This window comes from Nomascus leucogenys, chromosome 2 (genome assembly GCF_006542625.1).
Source record: "Nomascus leucogenys isolate Asia chromosome 2, Asia_NLE_v1, whole genome shotgun sequence".
NCBI lineage: Eukaryota > Metazoa > Chordata > Mammalia > Primates > Hylobatidae > Nomascus > Nomascus leucogenys.
The window spans coordinates 27,266,611-27,279,932 of NC_044382.1; the positions used below are offsets into that span (position 1 = coordinate 27,266,611).

At 39.6% G+C, this 13,322-nt stretch overlaps 1 protein-coding gene across 10 annotated transcripts in view; it reads right to left on the reverse strand.

The window, feature by feature from the left end:
- SLC36A1 (solute carrier family 36 member 1) overlaps nt 1–13,322 on the reverse strand; it is a 210,965-nt gene that overhangs the window by 82,588 nt on the left and 115,055 nt on the right. The window contains exons 1-2 of one of the 10 annotated variants that reach the window (XM_030826327.1): nt 2,450–3,147; nt 2,250–2,323 (exon numbers count right to left, since the gene is read on the reverse strand). The exons of 1 other annotated variant lie outside the window; for it this stretch is intronic. Coding sequence is in view for 2 of the 9 variants with exons in the window: in XM_030826291.1 (XP_030682151.1) it covers nt 5,984–6,053 (70 nt within the window). In the remaining 7 variants the exon portion in view is untranslated. 8 more of the 10 variants (XM_030826321.1, XM_030826342.1, XM_030826298.1 and 5 more) reach the window with 8 other exon arrangements.

The following is a 13,322-nucleotide window of genomic DNA, read 5'->3' on the forward strand; positions in this document are numbered from 1 at the left end:
CTTGTTATTTGGGGCCTCAAAGGTCAGGCAGAGCTAGGATCAGTAAGTGGAGAGTCAAGAGGGCTGATTTTTTGCTAGGCATAAGGAAGAACTTTCTGTCAAAGACAAATCTGTTCCAAATAGAACAGATCACTCTGAGAGAAAGCCTGTTCCCTTATCCCTGAAAAAATCCAAAGCAAAAGCCCTTTCTCAGAGCAGTTATGTAAGGATTCAAGCATCAGACAGTGGGAAGAGCCACTCCCTGGAGTTCTTTCTATGGCTCTTGAGTCTGCTGTCTGCCCCCTTGAGTGCTGGCATCCATGGCCACGCTGCCCTTGGGCTCCCTTTGATGAAATCTGATAGCCAAGTCTATTGCTGCAATTGCCAGTTCCCGCCTTATGGGAGATTTTAATAGTACCTGTTAACTGTCCAAATGAGGGTTGTACTATGTGAGAGTTGAAGGGAAGCTTGTCCTTCAGATTATTGAGGACAGTGAACAGAACACAAAGCCAAAATCTCCATTAGATATTTAAACTCAGAAGAGTGAGCAACTGAGTAAGAAAAGTCTGCAAGTTTGATGGCCAAAAAAAAAAAAAAAAAAAAAAAATTTAAGTGTACAAACCTTAAAACATTTCCTTCTTTTTCCTTATGTAACTATTGTTTTAGCTGTATAAATAGACAAGCATTGCTCTTCAATCTACAAAATATGCCATTTTTAGCTTGGCACTAAAAATGAGCAGGTGGAATCACTTTGTGCAACGGATGCAATATGGAAAATGTATGTGCAAATTGAATTTTTATTTTTAAAAACAGAATAAAATTTATTCTGTTTTTAAAAATAAAAATTTGTATGTGTTAAATTTTCCAGAAGTGGGCAATTTTAAGGGGAATTCTATAGCCATTTTTTTTTTAAGGCAAGGCCAGAAATTTTTCTAATAAATTCAAATGCTAATGTTCCCATTTTAACAGCATGGGATTCAGGACTCAGGAGAACGTAACCTGGCTGTCATTCTAGTCCCAGAGTTGTTTTCTTATTTTGATACAGAATTGAGAAGACTGCATTAGATGATTTCTAAGTACACTTTCACTTCTAAAGTTTCAGGATTCCAATTTCAACTTTTTAGTGACTGGGTTTGTTCAAAATAAAGGAAGATTAAGATCAATAGATGGTAACATATTCTAAAGTTGTACCATCTAGTACAGTAACCACTAGCCATAAATAGCTATCTTACACTTGAAATACACTTGGGTAAAACTGAAATGTGCACACACTAGATTTCAATGAACTGGTACCAAAAAAATTGTGAAATATCCCATGAATTAATAATCTTTATACGGATTATATATTGCAATGATAATATCTGGGATGTATTGGGTTAAATGAAACATACTTCAATGAAAAAAAAAAACAAATAGATTTCTGGGCCCAACCTGATTCCACCTTAGCATTTTATTTTATTTTATTTTTATTTATTTATTTGAGACGGAGTTTCACTCTTGTTGCCCAGGCTGGAGTGCAGTGGTGCAATCTCAGCTCGCTGCAAACTCTGCCTCCCAGGTTCAAGCAATTCTCCTGCCTTAGCCTCCCGAGTAGCTGGGATTACGGGCGTGTGCCACCACACCTGACTAATTTTTTTGTATTTTTAGTAGAGATGGGGTTGCATCATGTTGGCCAGGCTGGTGTCAAGCTCCTGACCTCAGGTGGTCCACCCACCTTGGCCTCCCAAAGTGCTGGGATTACAGGCATGAGTCACCATGCCCAGCCTATGTTTCTTGTTGTTGTTTTTGTCTTTTTGTCTTTTTTTTTTTTTTTTTTTGAGATGGTGTCTCCCTCTGTTGTCCAGGCTGGAGTGCAATGGTGTGATCTCGGCTCACTGCAACCTCTGCCTCCTGGGTTCAAGCGATTCTCCTGCCTCAGCCTCCCGAGTAGCTGGGATTACAGGTGCTTACCACCATGCCCAGATAATTTTTTGTGTTTTTAGTAGAGATGGAGTTTCTCCATGTTGGCCAGGCTGGTCTCAAACTCTTCACGTCAAGGGATCCACCCGTCTCAGCCTCTCAAAGTGATGGGATTACAGGCACCAGGCATTTTATTTTTAACTAGCTTCCTAGGTAATCTTGATTATGGGTATATTTATAGAAAGCACTACAAAAAATATATGATCTTATTATGATAGGTACACCCTAGGCCTCACCTCCTACCAGAATTCATCCATTGGTGCCACTTGTTTGCAAGCTAAAAGTGTCATCCATTATTCTGAAACAATTACACTGGTTTGGACTTTGGAACTCAGAGCAGCAGCAAATTCCCCAGATGTATTTTCTCCTGTCTGTCAATGGAATTCTAAAAACATGAACAAGGACACAGACTGTGTTGCTATGTGTGGTCTACAGGGAGGGAAGTAAAATGGTTTGACTTCTATATAATTTGTTTTTAAAACAGCATTGGATAGAATTCCAGCCAACTTACCAGAGCAGAACATTCCATAAATTGAGACTTTTTCCTGTAGGAGTCTGACGCTAAAACAGGTACAGGGCAGCTGCTGACCTCAGCAGGTTCTGCACAAAGCAGCTGCTGAACAGGCAAACATGCACACTTTTACTCACAACCATGAAGATCACTAAATGTTAGCACCAGGTATATAGCTTTAGAGAAGATCAAGCTCCAGGTTCCTTCTTAGGGGTCAGAAAACCAGGGTCCACACACAAAGGCTGACTCATCCAGGCCCCAGGTAATCAAAGATTTGAGATGAGAATCTAGCAAACCAGCATCCCAGTCCAGTGTTTTTTCTACCACACCTTAAATTATATACCCTCCTTAAAATCTCCCTGAGGACAAAGCTGGCCTCAGAGCCTGGGGCAGGATTAGGTCTGCAGGGGTATTCTGCATAATAAAAAGCACCTGAGTTTGTAGTCCGGTAGTGTGACTCTGAGCAAGTTAATTCATCTCCCTTTGCCGCAGTCTCCTCATCTGAAAGATGTCATTAATAACATCTACATCACAATATTGTTATGAAGATAGGAGGAAAAAATAAATAAATGTTAGATATGTTGTCTGCAACATAATAAACCCTCATTAATGATAGCAATTGTGATTATTACTACAGAGAAGTTCAAGGACAGGAAGTGAGAAAGTTCACTAAACAAAGTCTGCAGTATGGGCTCCATTTAAAACTCTGGATTGGCCGGGCGCGGTGGCTCACGCTTGTAATCCCAGCACTTTGGGAGGCCAAGGTGGGAGGACTGCTTGAGCTCAGGAGTTCAAGACCAGCCTGGACAAAATAGTGAGACCTCATCTCCAAAAAAATAATAATAATAAAATAAAATAAATAATAATAATAAGTACAAAAAGAACTGGCCCTGGGTGTCAAGGCTTCCAAGAGAAATGTTTTGGGGGATAAAAGAAGAGACAACCCCAAATGCAGCATTGTGTGGTTCCTATTTCAGCCTATTTACAACGCCCCATCCATTGGCCCCCATGCCCATTAAGTAGAGGCTACCTTTATGTGCTCATCACAGTAAGGCCTGGCCAAAGGAGAGAGGTACAGGATTCTTCCAAGCCCTGGTGGAAGTAAACAGACTCAGTGAGAGCTTCTTCTATGGGAAACAAGAGAAGTCCTGGATGGAAATAAACAGATTCCATGTGAGTTCCTCTATGGGAAAAAGAGAAAAGCTGGCCTAGGTGTGAGTAATGTTAATCAGTCATGCACTTTGGAAGGGGTTATCAGCACCAGGCCAGGAAAAGCAGAAACAGAAGACTATTCACTCTTCTGACCTTTGAAGAGATATCAAGCATTTAAAGAACTGAGATACTCACTGGAGGGGAGGTGGTGGTGATAAAAAGAAAGAAAAAGCAGGAGTACTTAACATGAGAATAGTTACCTGAGACAAGGTTATAAATAGAAACAAAGTAATCACAAAACTGGACATCAGCTCCATCCACTCTACATGCCAGTAAGTGGACATCTACTCTATCCATCCCACATGCTAGTAAGTGGACATCAGCTCCATTCATCCCACATACTAGTAAGTGGACATCTGCTCCGTCCACTCTGCATGCCAGTAAGTGGACATCTGCTCCATCCACTCTACATGCTAGTAAGTGGACATCTACTCCATCCACTCTACATGCCAGTAAGTGGACATCTGCTCGTCCATCCCACATGCTAGTAAGTGGACATCTGCTCCATCCATCCCACATGCTAGTAAGTGGACATCTGCTCCATCCACTCTACGTGCTAGTAAGTGGACATCAGCTCCCTCCATCCCACATGCTAGTAAGTGGACATCTGTTCCATCCATCCCACTTGCTAGTAAGTGGTCATCTGCTCCATCCACTCTACATGCTAGTAAGTCCAGCCCTAGAATGTCACAGACTCTTGAGTTGAAAGAAAACTTAAAACTGTCTAGTCCAACCCTCTACCCAACAACCTAATTTCATCTACAACATCCCCGAAGTAATTGCCCAGAGACGATTACCTCCAGTGACAGGGAGCTCCGTGCTCAGTGTTCTAATACAGAAGACCACTAATTCTTTGAAAGTTTTTAACACTTACCAAACACCCTTCCCTTACGGCACTTTCATCTATTGGTCCCAGTTGTAGTCTCCAGAATATTACAAAATAAATGGAATCCCTTTTTTCTTACACCGCCTTTGGAACAGAGACAACTCTTGAGCACTTCGAATTGCCACAAGAGGAGGCTGAATAAACAGCTACACGCCTTAAAGGGAAAACAAGGACTATGTTTGACATGCATCCTTTTGTTTGTATGTATTTTTAGAAAATGTTTATTGTTTTGTGTGCAAAAAAAGAAAAAAATTAATAGAAAAAAAGAAAAAAAAAAAAACAAGGACTCCAGAGCAGGCGAATATAAATGATACAATCAGAAAACAAAGGGAGAGGCTTAATGCTGTTATCAGCACAGCCTCTGCTGCACGTAGCCTCCATCCCCAGACAAACACAAAGTTTGTCCCTTTCCACTTGACTTCAAGAACATCTTTAAAGAAAACATGTTCTAAATGTACAAGTAAGTTAATTACTGTAAACGAGGCTCTAGACAAGAGTCAGAAGAGGGCCCTGATCATGTTTAAAATAACAACAGACAGTTAAAAATCATTTTCAGCTGTTAGTATTTAGCTTAGCCATAACACAGAGATAGGAAGACAGAGGAGGAGGATTTTATGGCAACAGAGGAATAAGCAGAGGAAACTGCTTCCTAGACAATTAGATTAAGTCTTGTTGCAAGGCTGATACTCAGTGTACACAGGGGGTAAAATCTCTCTGAATAAAAAAACAAACAGACCCTGGTCAGGGGCACTGGCTCACACCCCTGTAATCCCAATACTTTGGGAGGCCAAGGTGGGAGGATCACTTGAGCCCAGGAGTTTGAGATCATCCTGGGCAGCATAGTGAGACCTCATCTCTATTAAAAAACAAACAACAAAAAAAAACAAAACTAGAAAGATGCACAACATCCAGATCACAGCAGAAGGGGCCCTTAAGAATTCAATTCCATCACTGTCTAGAGTGAGAAACCCAAACACGAGTCACTTAAGGCTGCCAGGTAAGCGGCAGAGCTAGGACAAAATGTCCTGATTCCCCAATCTCTGTTCTGTCCATTGCACCATGATGCTATCTTCAGCAAAATTCAAATAACTGCAAAACGTCCATCCAAATAAGCAATCCCAAATCTGACAAGTTACAGAAAAAATAAAGCAAAGGTCTTCACATTCTTCAAGTTAATGCCAGGGCTCTCCACAACCTCGGCTCAGCCACCTATCTTCCCAGGAGCACATTCCGATTCGTATTTCATATTTTGGTGTGACTTACATAGAATGCAGGACGGTTAGAAACCAAACCTACAGAAGGATGAGTTTGCAGAAAAATAATGAACAAACACGGAACCACACCCAGAGCCAATCCAACCCCAGCGGTGGAAAATGCAGACAGCTAAAAAGAGAGAGGACTAAAAGAGAAGCGGACAGAAAGGAGTGCCTTTTCACATGTCAAGTTTCCCGCAGGAGGCAGTGTGGTGAAAAGCAAACAGCTGCTGAAGCTTAGGAACATTTGCATTCTAGTCGCGGGTCTCTGATTAACTCACTGGATGACCTTAGGCAAGCCCTTACCCCTTCCTGGAGTAAGGGCTCAGCTTCTCCAACTCTCCTAGGAGGGAGCTGCACCAGACGACTTCCCAGCGTCCTTGCAGTTCTGACCCAAAGACCCATTATTAGCCTGTCTCAAGCAGCGCTCCCGCAGCGGGCAAGACATTTGCTGGAAACAGCTGGAGCCCTGTGCGAAGCGTGAAAGACGCCCTAGATGGTTCTTTGGGTTATCTTCACCATCTACCCCAGTTTCCCCCACCTGTCAGTCAAATAGGACGGTGAGATCCCAACCCCACGAGGTCAAGGGAGATAGTGCGAGGGACAAGGGATCTCCACGCTTCGCCCAATTCACAGAGGGGTGCCAGCGTCGTACCGCAGCTGCGGCCCGGGGACGCCGAGGAGTCGCGGACCCACAGCCCGGGCGGGTCCAGTGCCTGACCTGGAGCATCTGCCACGCCGGGAGGAAGGCAAGGTGGGTCCTGCCCAAGGCGGCGAGGGCCGCCAGCCGGAACTCGTCAGTGGAGAAACTCACTGCTCAGGTCCTGGCCCCAGCTCAGGCTCCGGCTCTGGCTTCAGCACAGCCCACCCTTCCCGGCTTCAGTATCAGCCCCTCGCCATCCTCCTTTGCTGCCCGGCAGCCGCTTCCGGGCCTCGTCACGTGATCCCACCGCCCACGCCAGAAGCCGAGGTCACGTGCTCCCTTGAGCTGCCGCGCCTTTTTTCTCATTGAGCTCCGGAGCTCTGCTCCACAGCACCACCTGGCGACCTATTACTGCCACTGCTGGGAGGACTATGTTTCTGGGCGCTGGGGACTGCTATAGGAACTGAACGGGGCATTGATCTTGGGCATGGGGCAGAGTCCAGTAGAAGAGCACTGTCCCTTGAGTTGTGAGTTTGTGAAATATTGCTAATTTTTACACTGGCTGTATTTTGTTTTACACATCTCGATGAGTTCGTGTTGCTTTTATAATAAGAAATATGCATATTTTAAAAACTTCTAGTCAATTTTTCAGAAGCATACACAAACTATCATCTGTGGTTGCTACTGGAAATGGAACTGTGGGGTAGGTCAACATTATCTTTTAATACATTTAAATTTTTAAAGTAACATTTTTAAATGGATGGCAACATTTCAGTATTGTATTATCTAGGCTTCTCCTTTCACCTCCTTGTTACAGATTTTTCCTTTAACAATTATGTAACAAATAGGCTTCAAGCCAAAAACTGTCACAAGAGACAGAGAAGATCATTGTTTAATGATAAAGGGGTCAATTCATCAAGAAGACACAACTGTAAATATATATGCCTGCAAAATTGGAGCACCTAAATACATACAACTAGTATTAATGGCCATGAAGGGAGAAATAGATAGCAACGCAATAGTAGGAGGGTCAATATCCCACTTTCAACAATGGATAGAACAACTAGAGAGAAAATAAGGAAATAATGAACTTGAATTGCACTTTAAACCAAATGAACCTAACAGATATATACAGAACTTTCCATTCAACAGAAACAGAATACACATTTTTTCTCGAACACACTTGAAACATTCTCTAGAATAGACCATATGCTAGTCCAAAAAACAAGCCTTAAATTTAAGAAGATTGAAATCATATTAATATTCTTTCAGACCATAATAATATGAAGCTAGAAATCAATGACAGGAGGAATCTTGGAAAATTCACAAATATGTGGAAATTAAACAACACGCTTTTTTTTTTTTCTTTGAGACAAAGTTGCACTCTTATTGCCCCATCTGGAGTGCAGTCGTGCAATCTTGGCTCACTGCAACCTCTGCCTCCTGGATTCAAGAGATTCTCCTGTCTTAGCCTCCCAAGTAGCTGGGATTACAGGCATGTGCCACCACGCCCGACTAATTTTGTATTTTTAGTAGAGACGAGGTTCACCATGTTGGTCAGGCTGGTCTCAGACCTCAGGTGATCTGCCCACCTCAGCCTCCCAAAGTGCTGGGATTATAGGCGTGAGCCACCGTACCCAGTCCCATGCTTCAAAACAACCAATGGGTCAAAGATGAAATCAAACGGGAAATTTTAAAAATATTTTCAGACAATTGACAATGGAAACATAACATACCAAAGCTTATGGAATGCAGTAAAAAGTAGTTCTAAGAGAGAAGTTTATAGCAATAAATGCCTACATTAAAAAGAAGAGACCAATTAAATAGTTTAACATTATACCTCAGGAACTGGAAAAAGAAGAGCTCACAAAACCCAAAGTTAAAAGAAGAAAAGAAAGAGCAGGACAGAAGTAAATCAAATAAACAACAGAAAAAAAACCAGACAAAATCAATAAAACTAGAGTTGATTTTTTGGAAAAAATAAAATTGACGTACCCTTAGCTAGTCTAAGAAAAAAAAAGAAGACTAATAAAATAAAAAAATGAACGTGAAGACACTACAACAGATGCTTCAGAAATAAAAAGAATCATATGGGGCTATTGTGAACAATTATTTGCCAACAAATTGGATAACCCAGATGAAATGGAGAAATCCCTAGAAAAATACAACCTACCAAGATTGAAATCAGGAAGAAATGGAAAGCCTGAATAGACTAATAACAAATAAAGAGATTGAAGATGAGACAGGGACTATTTGACTTTCTGGTTTTCTGTTTAAACTTCCCAAAAAGACCAGATGGCTTCACAGCTGACTTCTACCAAACATTCAAAGTAGAAGGTTTGTTACTAAACTGTTCCAAAAAATGGAGCTAGAGGGAATACTTCCAAACACATTTTATGAGGCCAGCATCACCTTGATACCTAAGCCAGAGAAAGACACCACAAGAAAAGAAAATTACAGGCTGTTTCACTAACGCACATTGATACAAAAATCCTCAATAAAATATTTGCAAACAGAATTCAACAACAATCAAAAAAATTATATATCATGACCAAGTGGGATTTATCCCTGGCATGCAAGGCTGGTTTAACATACACTAATCAAGCAATATAATACATCATATTAACAGGATGAAAAATGAAAAACACATGGTTATCTCAATTGACCTGGAAAAAGCATTTGACAAAGTCCAACATCCTTTCCTTCCCTAACCCCCAACCCAACATATCTTCTTGATAAAAATAACTCTCAATAGTTTAGGTATAGAAAGAACATTCCTCAACATAATAAGGTCGTTTATGAAAAACACACAGTTAACATTTTAATTAATGTGGAAAAACTGAAAGCTTTTCCACCAAGATCCAGTAGCAGTCAAGGATACCCACCCTCGCCACTTCTATTCAACACAGTACTGGAAGTACTAGCAAAAGCAATCAGCCAAAAAAGCAAAAGAAAGAAAGGCATCCAAATCAGAAAGAAAGAAGTAAAATTATCTTTATCTGCAGATGACATGATCCTATATGTAGAAAACCCCAAAGATTAAAAAAATATTGTTATGGCCAGGCGCGGTGGCTCACGCTTGTAATCCCAGCACTTTGGGAGGCCGAGGCGGGCCTCGAGGTCAGGAGATCGAGACCACGGTGAAACCCCGTCTCTACTAAAAATACAAAAAATTAGCCGGGCGTGGTGGCGGGCGCCTGTAGTCCCAGTTACTCGGGAGGCTGAGGCAGGAGAATGGCGTGAACCCGGGAGGCGGAGCTTGCAGTGAGCCGAGATTGCGCCACTGCACTCCAGCCTGGGCGAGAGAGCGAGACTCTGTCTCAAAAAAAAAAAAAAAAAAAAAAAAAAAAAAAAATATTGTTATAATTAATGAATTTAGTAAATTTTCAGGACATAAAAATCAACATACATGACTGGGCACAGTGGCTCATGCCTGTGATCCCAGCACTTTGGGAGGCCAGGGCAGTGGGTCACCTGAGGTCAGGAGTTCAAGACTAGCCTGGCCAACATGGTGAAACCCTGTCTCTACTAAAAATACAAAAGTTAGCCCAGCATGGTGGTGCATGCCTGTAGTCCAAGCTATTTGAGAGGGTGAGGCAGGAGAATTGTTTGAACCTGGGAGGCAGAGGTTGCAGTGAGCTGAGATGGCACCACTTCAGCCTGGGTGACAGAGTGAGACTCCATCTCAAAAAAAATTATAAAATCAATAATATTTTTATACACAAATAATTACCTACCTAAAAAAGAAATAAAGAGAATGATTTTATTTGTGATAGCATTAAAAAATACTCAATAATCAATTTAACCCAGGACATGAATAGGGTGTACACTGAAAACTATAAAACAATGATTAAATAAATTGAAGAAGACACAAATAAATGAAAAGATATCCCATGCACATGGACCAGAATAATTAACATTGTGGAAATGTCCATACTATCCAAAGCAATACACAGATTCAATGCAATCCCTATCAAAATCCCAGTGGCATTCTTTACTGAGATATAAGAAACAATCCTAAAATTTGCATGAGACCACAAAAGACCCTGAAGAGTCAAGACAATTCTGAAAAAGAAAAACAAACTGGATGCATCACACTTCCCGATTCAAAATTATATTACAAAGATATAGTAATCCAAACAGTATAGTACTGGCACAAAAACAGATACGATAGACCAATGAAACACAATAGACAGCCCAGAAATAAATTCAAACATATATGGTCAACTAATTTTAAAGAAGGTTATCAAGAGAACACAATGGGGAAAATACAGTGTCCTCAATAAATGGTGCTGAGAAAACTAGTTTTTATGTGAGAAAGAATGAAATTGGATGTTTATCTTACACTGTACATAAAAATCAACTCAAAGTGGGTAAAACAGCTAAATGTAAGATCTGAAACTACAAAACTCCTAGAAGAGAACATAGGGGAAATGTTCCTGGACATTGGCCTTGGCAATGATTTTTTTGGATATCAGACCAAAAGCTCAGATTACAAAAGCAAAAATAAATAAATAGGACTGCATCAAACTAAGAAGCTTCTGCACAGCAAAGGAAGCAATCAACAAAGTGTAACGGCAGCTTATGAATTGGAAAACATATGCAAACCCTATGTCTAATAAGGGCTTAATATCCAAAATTTATCAAAACTCATATAACTCAGCAATAGAAAAACAACCCAATTTAAAAATGGGCAAAGGACCTGAATAAACATTTCTCTAAAGAAGAAATAAAAATGCTCAGCGAGCATATGAAAAAGTGTTCAACATCATTAATCATCAGGGAGATGCAAATCAAAACCATTATTAGATATCACTTCATACATGTTAGGTTGACTATTATCAAAAAGTCAAAAGACAACAAATATTGGTGACGATGTTGAGAAAAGGGAATTCTAGTACACTGTTGGTAGGACTGTAGATTGGTGCGGCCATTATAGAAAACAGTGTAAAGGTTTCTTTCTTTTTTTTTTTTTTTTTTGAAAACAGTATAAAGGTTTCTAAAGAAATTAAAAATAGAACTACCATATGACCCAGCAATCCCCTTTCTGGACATACACTCGAAGGAAATGAAATCACCACCCCATAAAGATATCTGCATGCCCATATTCATTGTAGCTCTAGTCACAATAGCCAAGATATAGAAACAATCCAAGTGTCTATTGACAGCAGAATGAATAAAGAAACTGTGGTATATATACAAACATTTTTCTAAAAAAAGAAGGGAGTCCTGCCATTTGCCACAACATGGATGAAACTGGAGGACATCATGCTAAGTAAAATAAGCCAGACACAGAAAGAAAAAATATTGCATGCTCTCATTTATATGTGGAATCTTTTTTTTCAAGTCAAATACACAGAGATAGAGAATCAAACAGTGGTGACCAGGGCCCAGGAGTGTTGGAGGCCCAGGAGTGTGGAGGAATGCAGGTGAGAGGATACAGAGTAGCAGATATTTAGGATCCATAAGTCTAGAGATCAAAGGGACAACATAAGGACTATAGGTTATACGATTGTACTGTACAAACAGTAAAACAGAGGTTACTAGTAGCTGAGCAGGGTGGAAGGAAAGGATAGGGAGAGATTTGTTAAAGGATACAAAATTACAGCTAGATAGGAATCAGTTCTATAGCTCTGTAAGATTAGCATAGGTAACAATAATATAGGATGTATTTTCACATAGCTAGAAGAGGGGTTTTGAATGTTCTGAACACAAATAAATAAGTGAGACGATGGATATGTTAATTACCCTGATGTAATCGCTGTACATTGTATACACCACTGTGTGCCTCATAAATATGTATAGTTATGTCAATTAAAAATAAATTTTTAAAAATAAAAAAATCACAGTGTATTTAAAATTCCTGTGAAATGAGTAAATTTTAGCTGCTCTTGCCACAAAAAAAGAAACCCCAAATAATGGGTAGCTATGTGAAATGATGGAGATGACAATTCACTTCACTATAGTTACGATTTTACTATCTATATGTATTGCATAACATCATGTTGTAAATGCTAAATATACACAAAAACATTTATTTGAAAAATAATTTTAAAACAAAAATTATGTTCTGAACCAAAAAACTATTAATACAGCTACAAAATGGATAAATGTCAAAATAATTATACATGGATAATCATAAAATAATTATGCTAAGCAAAAGACATTAGGAAAATATTTCATTTATATAATATTCTAGAAAATACAAAATAATATAAAGTAACAGAAAACACACATCAGCCATTGCCTGGGAATGAGGAGGAGAGACAGGAGAGAGGGTGATTATAAAGGGGCATGAGGAAATTTTTGAGGGGACAAATTTGTTCACCATCTTGATTGTGATGATTTCACAGGTGAATATATATGTTGAAACTTATCAAGTTACATGCTTTAAATACGTGCAGTTTATTGTATGTAAATTATACTTCAATAAAGCCATTAAGATATTCAGTAAAAAATTATATAAGTAATAGGTTAATATATTCTTAAAAGTTAGACAATATGGAAATATATAAATTGAAAATCCCCTTTCCCCAAATTCACTCCCCTCTCCAAAGGTTTACAGGTGCCAGCATGTGTGTATTGTTCTCCAAACCCTATATTATACAATTACAGAAATATATATCTATGTATAGAAATGTACAGGTTTATGGTGTTTAAATTTAAAATCATAAATACCGGTACTTATTGTTTTGCTTAAGACTTTTACTCTTCACAATTTTCTCATTTCTCCCCCTTCTAACCCCACTTGTCTCCTCCACTTTCAATATGTGCAGAACTGTTTTTTCATAGGTCTTCTTAGAAGCTCTGATGTATATTAACATACATTAAATACAACCTCTTGTTTATAGCACATACTATTAAAAACTTTGCCTTAGA